Below are 21,372 nucleotides of genomic sequence, written 5' to 3' on the forward strand. Positions count from 1 at the left end.
ATCGGATCCACCGAACTCACTTCGGATCGTCCGAACGCGTCGGTGCTACCGAACCATCTTCGGTCCGTCCGATTATGACCACGGTCAAAATTACACATTAAACCTTCTTAATCACCATTAATCCGTTAATTACCCAATTTGGAATTCGGGCTACTACATGATTATTGCATCGTTTTTAGATTAAAGATAAAGATTCTTATGTAAAATTGGCGATAGAAACAAAATAAATATGAAAATTAAAATTTAAATTTATGGGTTTCCTACTAAATCTACTTAAAAGAATCTCACGGCCAAAATCATATTATACTATGTTGTCTTTTTTTTTTTCAATGGATTTTCGGTTCAACATAATAATTTTGGGCTCACAATCAATTTTACGGTAAAAATAAAATTTAACGGAAGACAATACACACATATTTATTTGTGAAACATATCAACATTACTTATATTTATAATATGTCGCAAGAGTTTTTGTGAATTTATAACTCTTCTATTGGTTTAGCAATCAAAATGTTAAATTGATATATACATGGTAGAAAATATTTTGTTATATTTTGATTGATAAGTATATTATAAGTAAAATTTGTATTTAGTTTATGAAAATTTATGAAAAATAATAATTTAAAATAAGAAAAGATTTTAAAATGCGAGTGAAATAATTTTTTAATCGGTATATATTTTTTGTATGGTAAGAATATTTTTTTCTTAATATATCAAATATATATCAATTAAATTTTATAAATAAATTACATTGATGAGATTGAAAATTTTAATATGCTTAAACTAGTAATTAATAAAATTTTAAGGAAAAAAATATCCCAGGCTTTTCTGAGCGGCCGAGGACTGAGGTTGGTTCTCTTTGTAAAATTTCCGGCGGAGACGGTGGCCGCGACGCAACGGCGCAAAGCTGCCAAAAAGTGGACGTCAGCAACATATCGGAGGAGGTTTTCTTTCAAACTATGAACGATGAATATTCTAAATTTCGGCCTAGGCGCTAGGCAGAGGCCAGCCGCACCGATAAGGTGCTAGGCGGCCATCCCAGGCGCTAGGCGAGCCTGGGCGCGCTTAGGCGGGCTTGGGCGTGCCTAGGCGGAGGCGGGCCGCCTAGGTGGGCCTGAATTGTTAAAAAAAAAAACTCGGGCTTAAAAAATGTAATGATCCGCTAGAAGCCCATTAAAAAAAATAAAATTTGGGCGGTCTGCTTCATTTCTTTGTCTGCGTTTCTTTCTCTCGTTATTTTCCAGGGCTCCTTCTCGGCCAGACTACCACTCGTTCCAGAAAATCCTTCTCGGTCCAGGACTCCTCGTTCCAGAGGCTCGTTATTCTTCCTTCTCACTTTCTTGCATATATGATATATTTTTTCTCCTGATTATTGGCCAAAGTTTTCTTTTTTAGTTTTTTATAAATATGGAAAAAAATTAGGTCTTTTGATTTTTCAGTTTTGAGTTTTGTATTAACTTTCTTACACTAGTTTTGAGTTTTTTATTGGAACATGGTGATTCTTTTTCATTAAAAATGATGTTGTTTGAGCTGTGGCAGTGGCGCAGTGCATTGTTTGAGCTTTCTGGTACTTTCATTCGTTTGTGTAGTGACAAAAGTTAGCTGTCCGTTCTTTGAAAATTTTGTTGTATATGGAACATGGTTTATTGCTGTTACATATCATATTTGGTGCAAGTTTATTGCTGAAAATGTTTAACTGTTTCGTATTCAGCAAGGTTTGGACGGTGACAATGGCAAACAATCCATCGTCGACTGCATCCATCACTCAGCCTGAATCTGGGATTCTTAAAGAGAAAGTCGAATGACATCGGATGAGAGTTTGGTATGTTGATTGATCCTAAGAACCTCGACAAAGTTAAATGTAAGTTGTGTGGGAAAATGACGTCTGGTGGAGTGTATAGAATCCAAGAGCACATAGGAAATATATCTGGAAATGTATCTGGGTGTCGAATCGCATCTCAAGAAGATCGTAATAAGTGCAAACATGCTATTTTAGAAGGGAGAAACAAAAAGAAAAACAAAATACTGGAAGAACAAAGTTGTAGAGCGGAGGTGAATATTTCTCTAGATGAAGAAGATGCTGAAATTGAAGGGATAGATGGAATTAAAAAGCCTCTTCTACTTGGCCCCATGGATAGATATGCATCGATGATTACTCCAGAAAATGTAAGTTCAAGTGGGAGTAAAGTGCTTCGCCAAAAAATATAAATGAGGCTCTTTTCAAAGAGAGAACTCAACAAGTTCAACAATATGTTGGGAGATGAGCTTATGAAAATGGAATCTCATTCAATGCTCTTGATGATGATAGTTTCAAGCAACTAATGGAGTCAGTGGGTCAATTTGGGCCAGGGTTCAAGCCTCCAACTCAATATCAACTTAGAGAGCCACTTTTGAAAGATGAGGTTGAAAGAACAAAGCAACTGTTGAAGAAGCACGAAGAAGAATGGGCAAAGAATGGGTGCTCGATTATGACAGATGTATGGAGTGATAGAAAAGGAAGAACCATTTTAAATTTGTATGTTAATTGCAAGGAGGGTACAGTATTTCTAGAGTCTAAGGAGTCTTCAGACGAGGCACATACAGCTGGATTTATTTTTGAGTATGTTGACAAGTGTGTGGAACAAGTAGGAGCTCATAATGTTGTTCAGATTGTAACAGACAATGCCACCAACAATATGGCTGCGGCTAAATTGATGAAAGAAAAGTGGCTTGGGATTTTTTGGACTTCATGTGCAACTCATACTGTTAATCTCATGCTTGAAAGTATGGGCAAGCTTCCAAGATTTAAAAAGATTATCGACCAAGCCAAGTCTTTTACCATTTTCATTTATGCTCACCATAAGACTGTCATTGATGAGAAGTTTTACGAAGAAAAGAGACATAGTCCGGCTAGGAGTTACTAAGTTTGCATCAAACTTCCTCACATTGCAAAGTTTGATTGAGAAAAAATCTAGTTTAAGGGCCATGTTTACAAGTGATATGTGGGAGAACTGTAAATGGTCAAAGACAAACAAAGGGAAATTGGCTTACTATACTGTGATGAGCATGAGTTTTTGGAATGGTGTGACACTTTGTTTGAAAATATTTGCTCCTTTGGTAAAAGTTCTCCGATTGGTTGACGGAGATAGAAAGCCATCCATGGGGTTTCTATATGGGGAGCTTCTTCGAGCTAAAGAAGATATCAAGGTGGCCCTTAACAATGTCGAATCAAATTATCAGCCTGTCATAGTGATTCTTGAGTCAAACATGAAGGATAGACTTGATACATCATTGCATACCACGGCTTTTTTGTTGTATCCATACTTCTACTACAAAGATAGTTCTATTGCTCTTTATGGAGAGGTCGCGGCAGGGATTTTTGAATGCATGGAAGTTTTGCATGCCGATGAGTTTGAACTGCAAGATACAATTATTAACAAGGAGTTTGCAAAATATAGAGATAAGACTGGGTTATTTGAGAAAGCATTGGCTGCAAAAGCATTTGAAAAAAATGATGATACATTTGATCCATGTACATGGGGAGTACCTACGGTGCTCACACACCCAACTTGCTAAGAGTGGCATTGAGGATTCTTTCATTAACTACATGTTCATCTGGGTGTGAAAGAAATTGGAGTGCATTTGAAGGAGTAAGTTTAAACTTTAATTAAAATAAATTATTGATTTTTAAAGTGTATGTTCATATTCCTAACTATACTAATTACTTTCTCGGTTTTTTTTAGATTCATACAAAGAAGAGAAATAGTTTGGATGTCCATAGGTTGAACAATCTAGTATTTGTCCAATTTAATGCTAGATTGTTTAACAAGCAAAAAAGAGAGAAAGAAAAGAAGGTCGACGTCCTTCTTGAAAAAGATGCTTCAAATGCACAAGGTTGGATTGTGGATGGTGGGGAAGAAAATTAAGTTGAACCAGGTTCGGGGCTCACTTGGCAATTAGTTGATGAAGCAACTGGGGCAGATGAAAATCTTCAGCTCCGAAGAAGCTCTAGAGTTCGAGAACTTCATGAGGATGATTTTGAATCTGAAGAAGATGATGATCAAAATGATGATATTGATTTTGTGTCCGATGAAGAACTAGTTGTTGAAAATTTCGGAGAAGAAGAAGTGGATTAAATTTGTGATGACACATTAGACTATTTCATTTTGAATGTTGGAAGAAATCTGAATTTTTTCTTATTTTTTGAGATGACACATTAGACTATGTTGGGAATATTTTGAACGTATTTTAAATTTGATGTTATTGTGTTGAAGTTCTAGTATATGATTTGTTATGTCTTGATATCGTAGAATCCGATTAGCGGCGCCTAGTCCCCGCCTAGACGCTAGGCGTTGGGCTGGCGCCCGACTAACGCCTAGCGAATTTTATAACCTTGGAACGATCATGCCCTTTTTATAATAATGTTGGTGGCTTTTGTGAGCATTCTGTTTATTGTTGATTAGGATGTTCTTTTGTATTCCTGACATTGTCAATGGATTCCTTTGTTTCCAAGTGTCTACGACGTGTTATAGTTTGTGCCTGCATCGTTTTACCTGCTCTATTCTTCAATTGCCACAAACTCATTTATTTATTACTTTATTATACCTTGTTAACTGGAGCGTTGTGTTGTTGGGAGCTTCAAGAGCGGAGCGCGCATCCAAGCTACTCTTTCTAGGGAATTTGGTGAAAATGTTGTTGAGGTTCATCAGATTTCCTAAAGAGTAGGAGTAGCTTCATTCTGAAACTCGTCTTTCCATTTCCCATAAGATTATTACATGTGGATCCCGAGTGAGTTTGTTAACTATCTCGAACAGGATCGAAAAATCAAAAAATAGAAAGATGAGTTTCAGTGTAGTATCCCCCTATATGTTCATTGTTAATACATGCTAGTGGATGGTTTTGTGCTTGGTAACATGGATAGTTGCGTAGATTGAGTTAGAGCTTTGAGGGGTAAAATGATTCAGCTCCGTTGCAAAATCGGCATGATCTCGGCCAATTAGTGAGGTTAGGCTCAACCTACACATGCTATGTGTGCTCAGTCAGACTGTAAGGTGGGATTCAAAAGTCAGAAGTTGTTAATTATGAATAGATAGAAGTACGAAGAAAAGGCGATTCTTTTGATGTAATGTCTTATTTTGGAATAAGGAGGATGCCTGCAAGTTATTTGTATCGTAGATTTATGGTGTAAATGTATTAGCATATATGATAATTGGAAAAAACATACGTCTTAGAATTTAAAAATGTATATATCAGGGGGGTTGAAACTGACAGCTGAGGTCTTGCAAAGGTCTTAGACTTGTCTTTATAAATGGTTTTTCTATTTTAGAATTAGATCTATGGTTGTTCTGAAAAATTAATCCAAATATAAAATGTGTCATAATGTTTGAGAACTTTGATGATAGAAAGAATTTTAAAGATTTAGTTTAGCTTAACTTATGTATTTTGGAATAGGTTCAATTGGATAAATAATTGCACAATTCTTCAACCCTATTTCATAAATTTTGTTGTAAGGCTGTAAGCTTTCTTCCCTTCTCAAAAAACTCGTGTATACAAGGTGATAATTTTTCCTCTTCCACATTATATTAGAGTGCATTTGGATAGATAAGCTATTTCCAAAAAAAAATTATTGTTTAGAAAACATTTGGATAGATGGCTGTTTCAAAAAATTATCTATACTACTATTGTTTGAAAAATGTGATGTTTGGTAGGGCTCATCATCTTTAAAAAGGCGTAAAAAAAGCCAGTCCTTAAAATGTTGCTTTTGGAGGTTCATTTCAATTTCTGTTTAAAAATAAAAACTGTTCATTTTCACTATTATTGAAAAATACTTGAAAAAACCTTGCTTTAAATGTTTTTGAAGTCAAGTTCTTTTGTGTCCAAACTTGTGTTTAATATGTGTTTACAAGGTGTACTATATTTTCATATACGCATCTAACTGGGACACGTTCATCAAGGTTCAAGTCTACGTTAGATGAATTTTTAACTTTTCAATGAATTCGTTAGTTTTCTGTAAATAAAATGAGATGATTTTCATTTTGGAAAGTTACTTAAGCGTGAACGTTTAATATCATAACAAAAGTAAGAACTACTAAAGAAATTTGCTATTAATGTCTGAAAATTTTGGTGTAAAGCAATTTTGTCATAGAAATCCGAAAATTTTAATGATTTTTGGAAGATTGTAATTTTTTCAAAAATCTTTTAAGTAATTTTGGAAATATAATTTACTTTTATGGTAAATTTTTTAAGGATTTGAGTGTTTGGGTTTGAGAAGGATCCATTGTCGTGATTCTGGTAAGAAAAATGAAAATCACAATAAATTGTAATCTATGTGTGGTATCAATAATTAAGTTTCACGTTTGACTGGATTTTGGTGCCATAAATTACGTGTATCATTCGTTGTCATGATCTTTCTGGGCTTGTATAAATTCCATTTCATTTCATAGTCGCCACACACCTTGGCATATCCTTGTCTTGTTTTCTTGCTTGTAACTGTATGGTTAATGTGCACAATTTTTTTGTCTCCTTTTGCATCTTACTTGATTTTATTAAATTTTGTTCTCACAAAGTCCTCTTCTTTTCTCCCTGTTCTTTAAATTTTGGAATACTCTAATCTCTTCCTTGTGATTCTGAGTTTATCTTGTATTGATAGCAAAAAGAAACAAAAAACAAAGGAAATGCCCAATCAGGAAACATTAATCGCCTGTCGTGTGTGTGACCAAGTTTTCTTGGACAACAAAAATCTATTTGACCATTATATGAGGCTACATGTTGGAAGCTTTGAGTGTTCAGTAAATGGTAGAAACTTCTTTTCAGGTGCTTCACATACTAGTTGCTTCCCGTCAGTGTCAGTGACTGATGTTAATTCTAGTGCTAATCCCTATTTTGGACCAAATTCTTCACAAAGAGTTGCCCCAACATCAGACCTTTCGGTAGGTGGCAACTATGTAGTACCAACACTCAATTGAGAGGTCCTGTCTCAACAACAAAGTCTCAGTTGTTTCCAGTTTTATCAAATTTCCGTTCACCCATAAGCACCAGCACGTTATCTTCGCGCCCTAAACAATTGTCTAATTCCCATTTTAGATTTGCGTCTCAGCCTACTGGACAACCGAGTTTCCATTTTCCTAGAAGCCATGGAACTCGGGGTATCTCTAATTCACAGTCCAGCGCATCTACCTCAAAACCTACCAGACGATTAAACTTTCAGTCACCAATAGATGTTGGTGCATCAACTCCAGAATCCATGTCAGGTGGTACCAGTAGTCTTTCTTGCGTGACGAAGAGATCTCTCTTAAAATCAACTAGGCAAACTGAGGTCCGTAATATTTTCACTGGCTATACAAAGTCCCATATATAATGCAGCTGGAGCATCCCATCGAAGAGATGACTCTGGTGGGATCCTAATGACAACAGTGCTGGCAATTTTAAACCAGATGACATAAACCTGACATTGAAGCTTTGATACCTCCGCTTATCATATTTCCAGGAAGGAACTTTATTCATTGGTTTCATTAGGGATTAAATTTCACATTTTGTTTCAAACACCATAAAATTCGGACCCACGTTTTTAATCTTTAGTTATTTGTGAGTTCTTATGAATGAGACTGAGTAGACTTTTGGTAAGCTATGATCTCAAAATTGACTTCGGACATATAATATGGAGTCACTATTTCAATAAAGAGAAGTGAGAGAAATATTTCAAAATGCTCTCTCCCCCCCTTTTCCTTCGTTTCCATCATCCGTCAACTTTCTTCATTACCGGTTCTTGATTTTCCGGCGGCGTCGACAACTTCTAACAGTCCGGCGACGACAACTGGCCGCCGGTGCAAGAGTCGTCTCTCTGGGGCTCGTTTTTAGGGTTCTTTAAATCATCACTTACGTCTCTTTTCGAGGAAGGAACCTTCATGGCTGTTCGCAATCTAAGGAATCGCCGGATTGGAGCGCACGAAGTCAGAACAACACCTTGGGAAGAAACGATTAAGATAGAATTCAAAATATTCACACTGAGGCTAGGGAAGGATGGTCGCTCTATATGGTGGGCTGAAAAAACTAGGAAATCCAGCTATCTGATGGACTTCGAAGGTGAGGAGGCGCGTTGGTTCAATCTCCGACTCAAGGAACACATTAGCTCACCATTTTCAGGTTCGGGTTCTCAACGCTTCAGAGGTAGGAATGCAGTCTTCATTATACAGAGTTTCGCCAACAGCAGAGGAAGATATTTAGAGGTTTCCAAATTTAATAAGAACGGCAGAAAACAGATTACCATCGTACCAAGTGGATTAAGAGCTGAAGGTTGGATTAATATCTCAATTGCACTGGATAAGTTGACGACAAGCGGGCATCAGAGGAGGGCTAATCAGAGCAATGATCAGTCTAGTGACGGCCAGTTGATGCATAACACACCCAACAGAAATTTGACAAGGACCTCCAACGGTGAATTGATGAGAAATGCAGAAGTAATTGATGAGCAGCGGGTCCAGCAAAAATGGGATGAAGCAATAGTAGTCTCCAGAGTTAAAGTCAATGATTCATGGCAGCGTATTGAAGGGGTATTAAGGATTTCAACAAACAAAAATGTCAAACTCTTTCCGTTCCAGGCTAATAAAGCTCTATGGTGGCCTTCCACTGCGGAGGAAGCTTCTTTTTATGTCAATCTGAAAAGGGGATTCTTTGACCTTGGAGTGACATTATTGTTTGAACGATGGTCCAAAGACATTGACACTCTGCACACGGTAGAAGCATGCTGTAACAGCTGGATCCATATCTATGGATTACCTTGGGAGCTATGGTCCCCGGCATCATTTAATATCATAGGAGAACAATGTGGGGGTTTGTTGGCTATTGGTGTCGACACTTTACATTTCAGAGATCTTGGTGCGGCAAAGATTAAGGTGAAAGGAAATGAAGGAGGGTTTATTGATACTAAGATGCAAGTTCAGCTACAAGGGAGTATTATAGAAATTAGAATTAAAGTGGAAACTTTTGATCCTAATGGCTATGATAACTATGAAAAGCAGACTTACGCTCAAGTAGTAGTGAATGGGAAGAAAATCTTAGCGGGGTGGGGGAACAAGAATATATACAGGACATTAGCAGAAGAGGAAGCAATCAAAAGCATTCGGGACAAGGACAAAGATAAAGATACCAAAGCAACTCAAGCCGGACAAGGAAAAGAATCGATAAACGTCGGATCAGTAGGAAGAGCGTGCAGCACGGGGGATAATATGGAAGAGGATAGGGGTGTTAGACCTCCTTCAAAATCTGTTATCATTACAAACACAACGTCTGAACCAAAAAACCAAACATCCAAGGCAAAGGCAATGAAGATACTGAGAAACCTTGATCCAAAAGAAGCACATAAATTCAGATGTTCTTCTATTGCTTCTGTGCTTATTGACCAAGGTGATGAGATTTTCAACAGGGAGGGATCAGATTTAAACAACAATATATTCAACAAGTTTGGGAAAAGCTATTACAGAAAAAAGAAAAAGGACAGCACACGAAGTACAGAAGGAATAAAATTAGGGGGGCATTTTGTATCAGACATTCATGTCACGGGGCTCTGTGGGAAGATGGAAGCTGGTGACGCCGAAGGATCCGAGGAAATCGCATTTGAAGACTCTCCAGAAGAATTATCTGAAGGGGAATTTGACTCATCAGATACAGGTACAATGGGCTACATTAGCTCGGAAGCTCCAGAAACCGATGAAGATGTGGCAAAAGAAATGGATACATTGTTCTCATCACCAAAAGGAGAAATGACTTTCTCAAGCTGCAATTCATTAGAAAATCCAGCAACTTCAGTGGGACAGGTTCTTGCACAAAATCATTCTATATCTTCAATCCAGTCCTTGTCTCTAACTGTTATTTTACAATCTCCTTTTACTTACTTGGGTCTGTCTAGAGGATTTCTAGGTGGGGGGGTAGGAATAGTTGGTGGAAAGCCAGGTAATGGGACATGCATACCTTCAAGGAATGTGATGGAGAAAAGGATAGTGGAAGTAAGAGAGGAGGCGACAAATGGAAAAGTTATCAGGTGTGGAAGAGGGGTCAAGATGTCAAATGGCAGTTTAAAGAAGGAATTGTACAGACTTCAGTGTGGTATAGATTACGAAAAAGGTGCTACTTCGAGGGGTCCCAGAGTGTTACAAAGAAAATATTTTCATGGAATATACGAGGTGGAGGGGCTGCACGAAGAAGACAGTTGGTAAAAGTGATCATCCGCAAAGAAAAACCAGATATTGTTATACTACAGGAAACAAAACTTGAGAGGGTGGATAGAAAATTTGTGACAAGTGTGTGGAAGTCAAGATTCGTAGAATGGGTATGTCTACCTTCAGTGGGAAGATCGGGGGGCATTATTGTGATGTGGGATCCACGAGAAGTCTTAGTTACCAACAACCTAATTGGGGAATTCTCGGTGTCAATTGAAATAAGAAGGAATGATGATATAAGCTGGTGGTTCTCGGCAATATACGGACCGGTGAAACCAAGAGACAGAGAGTTATTTTGGGATGAATTGGCGGGGTTGAAATCGCTTTGTGGGGATAATTGGTGTTTGGGAGGAGATTTCAATGTGGTAAGGAATGTGGGAGAAAAAATTAACAGTCAATCATCAAATACAAGCATGGCATGCTTTGATGCTTTGATAGAAGAGTTGGAACTCGTAGATCCTCCGCTGCTGAACGCTAAATTCACGTGGTCTAACTACAGAACGGAACTGATTTGTTGTCGGTTAGATAGATATCTCTTCTCTAGGGGATGGTCGATTTTATTCCCCGATTTCAGACAAAAGGTGCTACCTAGAATCACGTCTGATCACTGTCCTATTGTGCTTGATACCGTGAAAACACGCTGGGGGCCAGTACCTTTCAGATTTGAAAATGCTTGGATGACTCACCCAGAATTCAAAAAACAGGCGGAAACTTGGTGGAGCAAGGAGGGAATCCAAGGATGGGAGGGATACAAATTCATGCATAAGTTAAAGACGTTAAAGGCAGAGGTCTCCAAATGGAATAAAGAAGTCTTCGGGGATGTCAGAGTGAAAATTCAAGAACTGAGTGACAAGATTAATCAACTGGATAGGCTTGAGGCAGAGGGACTATGGTCTGAAGAGCTACACGCTGAACGGAAGAAAGCAAAATGTTCGCTGGAAGAATTGTCTTTTAAACAATTTCAACTAAACAGCCAAAAAGCGAAATGTTCATGGCTCAAATATGGGGATCAGAATTCCAATTATTTCCACTCTTTATTGAATAAAAGAAGAAACAGAGCAATGATCGATAGATTGGAATTGAGTGATGGCAGTATGGTTACGGACAGAGGACAAATCGAACAAGAAATCTTGGAATTCTATGCGGGTTTGTTCAGAAAGACGGGAGGTGATGTAGTGAATTTCGAGGACGAAGGGAGAGGTCTTCAAGGTATAGACTGGAATCCTATACAACACACATTCGCAGATGAACTAGAAAAACCTTTTGATGAGGCAGAAATTAAGAAGGCGGTGTTCGAATGCGATGGTAATAAAGCACCGGGGCCGGATGGATTCACAATGGCATTTTATCAAAAAAATTGGGAAACAGTGAGGGAGGATTTGTTAAAGGTATTCGACGAATTTTTTAACAACGGGATCGTCAATGGAATCACGAATGAAACGTACATATGTCTCATCCCAAAAATAAGAGATGCAAGACGGATCAAAGATTTTAGACCAATCAGCTTGATTACGAGTTTGTACAAGATCGTGGCTAAGGTATTGACTACGAGACTGAAGAAGGTCATGTGCGATACCATTGCGGAGAATCAGTCTGCTTTCATAAGAGGAAGACAGATATTGGATTGTAGCCTCATAGCGAATGAGATTGTTGAGGAATATCGAAGGAAAAAGAAGAAGGGTTGGATCCTAAAAATTGACTTGGAGAAAGCTTACGACAATGTTGATAGACAATTTCTAGATTTCGTGTTGGATAGAAAAGGATTTGGGGAAAGATGGAGGAGGTGGATTAGAGGATGTGTATCGAATGTCAATTTCTCGGTTTTTATCAATGGAAAACCGTGTGGGAAAATCAAAGGAGAGAGAGGCTTGCGACAAGGTGATCCGTTGTCTCCCTTTCTGTTCAACATTGTCGTTGATGTGTTGGGGAGGATGATAGACAAGGCAAAGGTGGACAACAAGGTCAGGGGACTTCAAGTTGGGAAAGATAAAATTGAGATATCACACTTACAATTCGCGGACGATACACTTTTCTTCGCAAATAAAAGAGCTGATGTGGTAGCAATTGTGGAGTTAATAAAACAGTTTGGAACAAGCTCAGGGCTGAAAATTAATTTAGGAAAAAGTGTGGTTTTGGGATTGAGTTGCTCGGATGATGAAGCAGAGGACTTGGCAACAACTTGTGGGTGCAAAAAAGAAAATTGGCCAATCAAATATCTTGGACTACCATTGGGAGGCAACCCCTCAAAGCTGCATTTTTGGGAACCGGTACTTTCTAAAATGCACAACAAATTAGCAAGCTGGAAAAAATCGTTCCTATCAAGGGGGGGAAGATTCATCCTGATAAATTCAGTATTAGGAGCGATGCCATCGTACTTCATGTCATTGTTTAAGGTTCCGAAAAGTGTCGCAAAGTCTATGGAAAAAATAATGAGGGACTTTCTTTGGGATGGTGCTGACGGGGAATACCATTGCCATGTGGTTAGATGGAAGCAGGTAAGCAAACCAAAGGAAATGGGAGGGTTGGGAATGGGAAATATTTGTCTAAGGAACAAGGGTTTACTTGGTAAGTGGTGGTGGAGAAATTCGGTGGAAAAGGAGTCATTGTGGAAAAAAGTGATTATGAGTATCTACGGCCTACATGATAACGGATGGGATTTAGGTTTGGCGGAGAAGGTGACATTCAGAAGCCCTTGGAAGTGTATATCCCGATCATACCAGGCTTTCCATCAGCTAGTTAGGGGGGTGCTAAGACAAGGTAACTTAATTCGTTTCTGGGAGGATGTTTGGGTGGGTGAGTTATCGTTTAATGTACGGTTTCCATCTTTATTTCGAATTTCTTGTTTTGTTAACAAACCAATTAGTCATTTCGTAGAATTCGTCATTTCTGGGGGTATTTCAACAATCATTTGGGATGTGAGATTTAGAAGAGCTCTTAGCGAGGGTGAGATTCACGAGTTCACAAACTTGATGTCAGTGTTAGATCGAGTCAAATTGCAGGAAGGGGTTCAGGACTTTAGAGTGTGGTTGGGGGACGTTTCGGGGATCTTTTCGGTCAAATCTTTTTACGGGTCTTTCTTTCAAAACCCTTCCTCTATTTTTTTCAACTCTTACAACAGCATTTGGAAAGTTCATGTCCCACAGAAAGTCAGGATTTTCTCATGGATAGTAAGCTTGGGGAGGTTGCCGACATGTGATTCTGTGCAGAAAAGGTGGAAGAATTGTGCCTTAAGACCGCAATGGTGTTGTCTATGCCGAAATCATGAAGAAAGTCAAGATCACATTCTGTTACATTGTCCTTTCGCAACAGGTATTTGGAATAAAGTGCTAAATGAGCTGGAATTTCAATGGGCTGCGCCAAGACATGCAAAAGATTTACTTCTTGACAACTCTTGGTATCCGTTCGCGAACAAATTTAGAGAGTTTTGGTTTATCATCATTCATACCATATTGTGGACAATTTGGTTGGAAAGGAACAAAAGGATATTTCAAGATGCTTACGAGTCAAATGACCAAGTATGGGAGAGAATAAAATTGGGAGTGGCCACTTCGACGGTCAATCTTACTCAGTATCAACATCTAAGGGCCTCCGATCTCTATAGGGACTGGAAATTTGTATGGTCTTGAGTTTTTGTTTTGTGTTTGGTGTGATTAAACATGTTCAAAACTTTGTGGTAGTGTAGGAATGTTGCGGATTACTCATCCGTACATATGATGTAATTAATCTCTAAATTAATAAAATTTGTTTCTTATCAAAAAAAAAAACTATTTCAATATCCAAAGATTCCTCCATCCTTGTCTCCTGACTTAATTTATTCCCTTTAGTTCACATCATTCTGAATAATTGGAATCTGATTCTCCTTGGGCATGGTATAAGCAACAAATCCTGGCATCATCCCTGAGCATGATATAACCATTGATGGTATGAAAATTTGGATTCTTCGCTAGAGTTGACAAGTGCATCTGTGTTGGAACACATTTGTTGGGAAGCAACAGACTTCCGCTTTGATTTGCATAATTATTACTTGTTATGGCTTTTGGTACAGCTCTAGTCTCTCGATTATATGTGTGTGGTGTGTGTCTACACACACACACACACATATATATATAAAGTACTACCATGAATAGTAAGGGATTTAGAATGTGTGATTAAAAAGGACAATTTATAGGTTATATTCTACAAGTTACATTCAAAACACTTGAAAGAACTGAAGAATTAGAGCCTGAAAGGAAAATCTGTGAAAGTTTAATGCAAAAATCAACATGTAACTTGGTTTTCTGAGGCCTCTTTGGGAGCACATCAACAATATCCATTATTCAAGCCCCACAAAGCTTGCGTGTCATGGGCTTCGGTGCTGTGGAGACCTTACAAGTTACATACTACCAAAGCTTGCTTTTATCCTATTGTTGGGGGCTCAGCATCCCTTCTCTACTAGGGATCGATTTTACCTTTTGTTCTGGACAAAGGATGCATTCTATGCGACATACCACTTCACATCTACGATAAATTTTTATTTCTTATGCGATTTTAGTTTCGATTTGGGGTAAGTTTTTAGCTTCAATTCTTGGTAAATTTCTGAGTGTTGGTGAAGATCATTAATTTTGTTAGCTTGTAGTGCTGGTCATTTTCCAGCTGATTTTTTTGCGCGTGCACAGTGCTACGGCGTCTTCTACGGTCAGATTGTAAGTTTGTTGTAGATTTATACATAGTTTAATTTGTTTTTATTGCATATTATTTAGAAATTAAATAATATATATTAAATGTTTGTTATTAAAATATTATATAATTTAAATGTTCAATTACTTGTCAACATTAAAATTATTAAATCTGCCTATTTATGTTGTTGAATGAGAACTAAAGAGTTCATATATTAATATTTTTAATTTATTTATGTTGTTGAATGAGAACTAAAGAGTTCATATATTAATATTTTTAATTAATGAGTAAATGATCGATTCAGTAAAATACATCTTATTTAATTAACAAATGTTGTAAACAAATCAAATTGAATAAATATTTTCCGAATTAATGCATCTCTTGGTTGTACGTCACTTGTTGGTCAACTTGTTCCGGATGATACGAATAAAGGATTGAAGGATCCAATTGCATTGACCCCTCTTATTTCAATAATATTTATTTTGATATTGAAAATATTATTAAAATCATTATTATTGACCCCATCTATAAAAATTTAGAAATAATGGAAGAGGGTCAAAACTCTAATTTCCACATAATTTTAATTCGAATCAACATTTTAAAAGGCTACTATTTTATTTATAAATTAACAATTAAATTGTTGAGGAAAAACAATATATTTGGGACAATTAAAATTTTCTCACAAATTGATCCAAATTTTTTCTCGAATGTCATGAAAATTTTCATGGCACTAAATCAAGTGTGAGTCATGTCATACAATGGTTTCTCTATTTCGATATTACAATTTGTTTTGCTTCCCTCCATCATAATAATTGGATTTTCTTATGTCGATTTGATTTCATTAAATATTAATGTCCAAAGGAAATTGTGTGATTATTTTTAAATTGCGGTATATCTCTTTTATTACCCGTACTGTACTATAAGATATGAGTTGAGTTCAATCTATCCTTTGGTATCGTATCTATCTATGGTATATCCAACCATTAGTAATTATCTTGTTATGTTATGGAAGTCACATATATTCATAATAGTATGATACTGTATACTTTGAGCTCAAGCTTTCATGGATTTGCTTTGTTTTTGGTCTTTATCCAAAAGGTCTCGTACCAATAGAGATATTCTTACATCTGATTAACTCATGGCCATCCACTTATATTTCCAATATGAGACTTTAGTTGTGTTCTCAACAATCATAATCCTCTCCTCAAACAAAAGTCCACAATTCTTCTCATGGTCCAGATATCCCCTCAATCACGTCTGTCCATCCTCAAGATAATACTTGGAGCATTGCCTGCCTCGATCTCATCACGGATTTACTGTGAGTCCTCATCTGATTCGTTTAAATATATGAGGATTCCACACACATGGGTTGACCATGATCATGTTTCCTATATATATCCATAATGATATGATATTGTTTATTTTGAGCTTAAGACCTTATGAATTTGTTTTTTGACTTTACTCAAAAGACCTCATATCAATAGAGATGTCATTCTATCTTTATAAGCACGTAGTCTTCCCTATGTGAGATTTATAATTTTTTGTGAATATCATATATGAGAATGAATGTCAACAATTGGATGTAGTTTCATGTTAACATCTAATTAACCAAAACATGTAGGAAAAGATAATGTCATAGATATTTTCTTACTTATTATCGATATGAATTATTTAATATCTAATACTTATTTTGTAAAATGTGCAGTACCAATATATATGTATGCATACTCACTTATAATCAAATTATGTAAACAATTTAAATTAACTATCAACATATTTATTTTTCGACGGTTCGACAAAAGGTTTCATATGATGGGCCAAATACTTTTCTTATATCGGGCCATATGTTCAAAGGTGGAATACCATATGATGGGCCAAATACTTTTCTTATATCGGGCCATATGTTTAAAGGTGGAATACCCGAACCAGAAATTGTATGATCAGGTTGGTTTGCAGTTATCAAATTCAATAGAAAATACCTGAAGCTACCCCGATATCGGATCGGGTTCGAGCCCGAATGACAACCCGAGATGTTCGTACCCTAGCATATGCCCAGCCTCTATGAATCATGATTGCCTGATTTGTTTTCTGCGTCGCTTCAGGTTGCTACGCAAGAAAAGAACAGTTACAAGTTACATCTCTTTTTACTTTAGAAGTTTTCGCAGTCAATTTTCCATGCTGAATGCGATTTTTTATTTAGAATTATCGCTCGAAGACAATAATTCCCGGGTTTTCATCCTTCTCGACAACGGTATTGTACGTAGGAATCCTGGGTTTAAGAAGTTATCTGAATTTCTTCAATGAATGTTTTTTTTCAACTCTTCACGATTCGTCAATGGCTATGAATTTAATTGGGTTCAGAGATTTTTAAACGAATTAAATGTTTAAAGCTAATGTGCACTGGAATATGATGAAAAGGTTGCGGACTACAGAGGCTCCAAGATCCAAGGAAAATTCAAGAAATTATATAAAGGAAAAGAAAATAATTTGTTATTATCATCTCAATTTGTATCCATTTCAACTCTTTCCAAGCTTGAATTTTTTTTTTTACTGACGGGTTTTTTATGTCTACATAATTTCGGGCAATATAGATCAGTGGATAGTTACTGAAGTGTGTGTCTTCCTTGTTCAAAAAAACGTTTATGTGACAAAATGCTATTGTGTCTTGTCTAGTTTTCCAGTGAGGAGTTGTACATGGCGTGGTTGGTGATTCTATCATCGATACTTGTGCTCTGGGTTGCTTCTCTTTGCAAAATTTTGCATGAATCCCTTTTCGCCTCAAAGGTTACATTTTTAAACGATGGTAATTATAGTTCTCATGTTTGTACATCCAAGCACAAACATGGTCATCTTCAATGTCCAGAACCACGTTTTCTGATAATTGTGCTGCCCACCCACTCCCCCCCCCCCCCCCCCCCCAACGATCTCCACATGGCTTGTTCATAAAATGTTCTTTGATGGCAGGTGGTGTTATTCGAAGAAGAAATGTTTTGCTGGTTATCGCACACCCTGATGATGAATCTATGTAATGGTGTAATTTCTTATCCGCAAACTTTACATAAAATTTAACTTGCATCATTATTTAATCCATCTAGTGAAAAAGTAATGGATTTACTACTTCTATTCTTTGATCTAACTATCTATTTTAGAGTTAGATAAGTTATTAGTCTATTAAAAAAGAAATACATTTTTAATCTAACACGCTGCTTATTGACTAATTTTCTTCAAAGAGTATGCTAATAATGATGTCGGAACATGAGTTCCAGAATTTCATTCAATTTTTTTATTTTGGGCCTTGATCTATCTATGAGCGTTTTTACTGGAGTTTATTTTGGTTTCACTGTATTCCAGAAACCGTGTCTGCTAATAATGCTTTCTCAATGGATTTCATATATGCATATGTAGGAGGAAAACATTTTTTAAATTTTCTATTAAAATTCTGGTAATTGTCTTTTAAATTCAATAAAAAAAGTCCTATCAGTAACTAAAAGCAAATTGTTGAAATAGTTGAAGATGGAACATCTATAAATGTTTTAATAGGAGGGTTTGTTGTCTCGAAAAATGTCAGCTCTGTGAGTGGCATGGCTTGAGCTAAAGGAAACTCATGCTAAAACGACGATCTTTAAGTCTTTTTTTAATTAATTCCTTGACGCTAGACCTCGATTTATACCATTATTTCTCTATATCGTTCCCTGGAAATTTTCGACATTCAAAATCATAAAAATTCAAAACATCACTTACCAAACATACCACAATTCTGGGTTTTGAAATTTAAGGAATGCTCTTTTACTGAAAATACTTGTGAAATAGTTGAGCTGTTGGATAGAGTTGAGCCTGTTGGCAACATCAAGGTTTTAAGCGAATTGGACTGTGCTTCTGCAGGTTCTTTGCCCCAACAATCAATTACCTTATTTCAGAGGGGCATAATCTGCATGTGCTATGCATGTCAACTGGTAATGCTTTTGCTTAATTCGACCAAACATTTTGGTATATTGTTTATTCACCTGAGTATACCCAATTTTCAAATTTTTTATGTTTGATTTTCTCTTTTTTTTTAAAAAAAAAAAACTCTTTTTGCGAAGAATACTTAAAAAACTCTTCAAAACCACATCATATGGAGTATGCTTTTTTAGAAAGGTGGTCCACCTAAATGTGACATTGTTTTTACGTTATTAACTAATTTGTTACTTCTGGATTTGGATTTTTCCCTAAGAACTGATGTTTTGTATATATTCAGAGTATACTTGCTTCTGTTTTAGGTGATGCTGAGGGCAAGGGAAACATTAGAAAAGAAGAACTTTATCTTGCCTCTGCCATACTCAGGGTGATGTTATCTTTGACTTGATGTTTGTAATCTCTACACAAAGTGCCGCACATCCTTAGCTTTGGCGGGATTTGTAGCACATGAGTGTGATTTCCTAATTTACTATTATAATGGGCTGTAAACTTCATGTTGTTCCCAATTAACATTCTCATTGATTTCAATATCTTCAAGCAGATTCCAGTTCAGCAAGTTAAGATTGTAAACCATCCAGATTTGCAGGTTCTTCTGAATGCTCTAATTAGTTGACATGCATCATCTGCACCATGTTTCTTGGTGTATATCTGACATAACCTTCTTGTGATTAGGACGGCTTTGGTAAAATGTGGAACTGGAATCTTTTAGCAAATATTATTGATGAGGAAACTCGTGCACATTCTATTGACTTGGTCAGATTTGTTTTCATCATTCAATAATTTGTGCAGCAGTACAGTCTAATGCTCTTATTAAATCGCACACTTCATTTTTGGGTCTTTGAAGTCTATCTCCTTTTTCACTAATTGCTCGTGACTCGAATTTTTTACTGTATGTTCCATAACAGCTCTCAACTCTTTGTTTCTAGATCATTACTTTTGATGATTATGGTGTCTCTGGTCATTGCAACCACCGTGACGTGCATCAAGGAGTACGGTAAGTTTGATTGGAACTCACAAGTTCTTCTCCCATGGAACTTGTATATTTGTCAGCAAAATATAAATATTTCACAGCATTATGACTTGAAACATTCTGTTGGAAAGCTAATTAGTAGAAATTAATTACACGAGAGCAACTGTATAATCAGTTTTTATGCATGTGAGCAGAACCGAAAATACGTGGCATTATTTTTATTGTATCAATTTGCTTGATCATTTTTGTTCAGTTCGAATATGTAAAGCTATCCTCAGCACTAATCCCTGTCAAATTAGTTGCAAGAATAGCTGGTAAATACACACTTATATATTCTGGTTCCACACATTTTTGAGTTATTTCCTTTCCTTGTAATGCAGAAAATTATTGCATGTCACCTCAGGAAGACATATTGAAGTATGGAAACTTGTGAGTTACACTTGCTTGATCTTACTATTGAGTTAGATGGTGAAGACCTGACATTAATGCACGAGAACTTCCTTAACCCTCTGTAACTACGAAATCATTTTCAGGTAAGCATTGGCATAGCACGCAAATACAGTGGAATAGTCGACATCTGGTTATCCATCTTGTTCTCCAGGTGCCAACAAAATGGACAATATGAATGCTTGCTCAACCAAGATCCCGTTAAAAGCTACTCTGCTATGGCGCAACATTCAAGCCAATGGGTTTGGTTAGCACTAAATTATTTCACATCTAATTATTTTTGGGAAAAAAAGGATGGAGAGTGAGTAGCGTTTCTCGTTTCTTTCCATTTTTGGTTTGTGGTTACTGGTTTAGATACAATATTACTTGCTGTGACTGTTGGGGTCTTTGTATTTGCAGGTTTCGAAAGCTTTTTGTATTATTTTCTAGCTATACATATGTCAACACGCTCAAGAGGGTCAACGAGTAGCTGAACTTAGTATTTGCGAACCGATCAATCATCCCAATGATGGAGTTGCCGTGTATTCGAGTCTCACCGATGCAGGCTTGCGCGACTTAAAAAGAAAAATTTGCAGCAGAGATTCGAACTCCAATGACTAGTGTTGGATTGTATCACTTCAGGTGATGTAGGTACATGTATAATTATTTTGTTGCGTATTTAATTTTATAGGAGACAATTAAATTTCAAAACAGAGATTCGCTCGATATGAACTGCAAATAATTTTTCGCCTTGATCACTTGAGTCTTAACTTCATGGAGCTTCACATTCCCATTTTTGGGTACGGATGGATGGTTTAAATATGAGTAATGAATCTAAAAGGTTAAACCAAATAAGAGTGAGAAAACTGAAGATGAGAACACAACAATTTTTCTATAAACCATCAAGAAACTGCACAAGTTTTTGAACAAATTAGACAAATAAGTTACAGAAAAACAACATGATGTGTTGTCCAATAATAGTAGAAGTCGTGAAAAAAACTGAGTGGTTTTCAAAAAACAAGAAGAATTTAAAAACATTAATATTCGAAGCATGAACAAACGACGATCATGAGGGGTGCAACGAAGTGCCGCAAGAAAGCATGTCATGGCACATCACGGATGTAAAGGCTATGGCTTTGGCTTTCTCCTCTACTGCACTCTTCACTGGCG

At 36.7% G+C, this 21,372-nt stretch overlaps 1 protein-coding gene and 1 pseudogene across 6 annotated transcripts; both read left to right on the top strand.

The window, feature by feature from the left end:
• Positions 1 to 795: 795 nt before the first annotated feature.
• LOC140811651 (uncharacterized) lies at positions 796 to 20,749 on the top strand. Of its 6 annotated transcripts, none has more exons than XM_073169678.1 (12): positions 800 to 944; positions 14,809 to 14,875; positions 17,523 to 17,652; positions 17,814 to 17,874; positions 18,732 to 18,802; positions 19,109 to 19,173; positions 19,348 to 19,392; positions 19,479 to 19,559; positions 19,733 to 19,800; positions 20,157 to 20,205; positions 20,310 to 20,470; positions 20,623 to 20,749. In XM_073169678.1, the coding sequence occupies exons 3-12, from the start codon at positions 17,544 to 17,546 to the stop codon at positions 20,690 to 20,692; spliced, it is 780 nt and encodes a 259-aa protein (XP_073025779.1). In that variant the 5' UTR covers positions 800 to 944; positions 14,809 to 14,875; positions 17,523 to 17,543; the 3' UTR covers positions 20,693 to 20,749. The 6 variants fall into 6 exon arrangements, with proteins under 6 accessions (XP_073025778.1, XP_073025782.1, XP_073025779.1 ...); XM_073169676.1 differs by lacking the exons at positions 800 to 944; positions 14,809 to 14,875 and adding exons at positions 16,575 to 16,703; positions 16,761 to 17,130 and having other exon boundaries at positions 17,521 to 17,652; XM_073169679.1 differs by lacking the exons at positions 800 to 944; positions 14,809 to 14,875 and adding exons at positions 16,575 to 16,703; positions 16,761 to 16,980.
• Positions 1,879 to 4,365, top strand: LOC140812298 (uncharacterized; annotated as a pseudogene).
• Positions 20,750 to 21,372: the final 623 nt, after the last annotated feature.

This window comes from Primulina eburnea, chromosome 14, assembly GCF_022965805.1.
Source record: "Primulina eburnea isolate SZY01 chromosome 14, ASM2296580v1, whole genome shotgun sequence".
Classification (NCBI taxonomy): Eukaryota; Viridiplantae; Streptophyta; class Magnoliopsida; order Lamiales; family Gesneriaceae; genus Primulina; species Primulina eburnea.

Bases quoted from the DNA above. Each gene is read 5' to 3' on its own strand.
- LOC140811651 (XM_073169676.1), top strand. From the start codon at position 16,911: ATGAATCATGATTGCCTGATTTGTTTTCTGCGTCGCTTCAGGTTGCTA. The intron at 17,653-17,813 runs GTAATTATAGTT...CTTTGATGGCAG, and splicing joins GGTTACATTTTTAAACGATG to GTGGTGTTATTCGAAGAAGA. The intron at 19,393-19,478 runs GTTCTTCTGAAT...TCTTGTGATTAG, and splicing joins TAAACCATCCAGATTTGCAG to GACGGCTTTGGTAAAATGTG.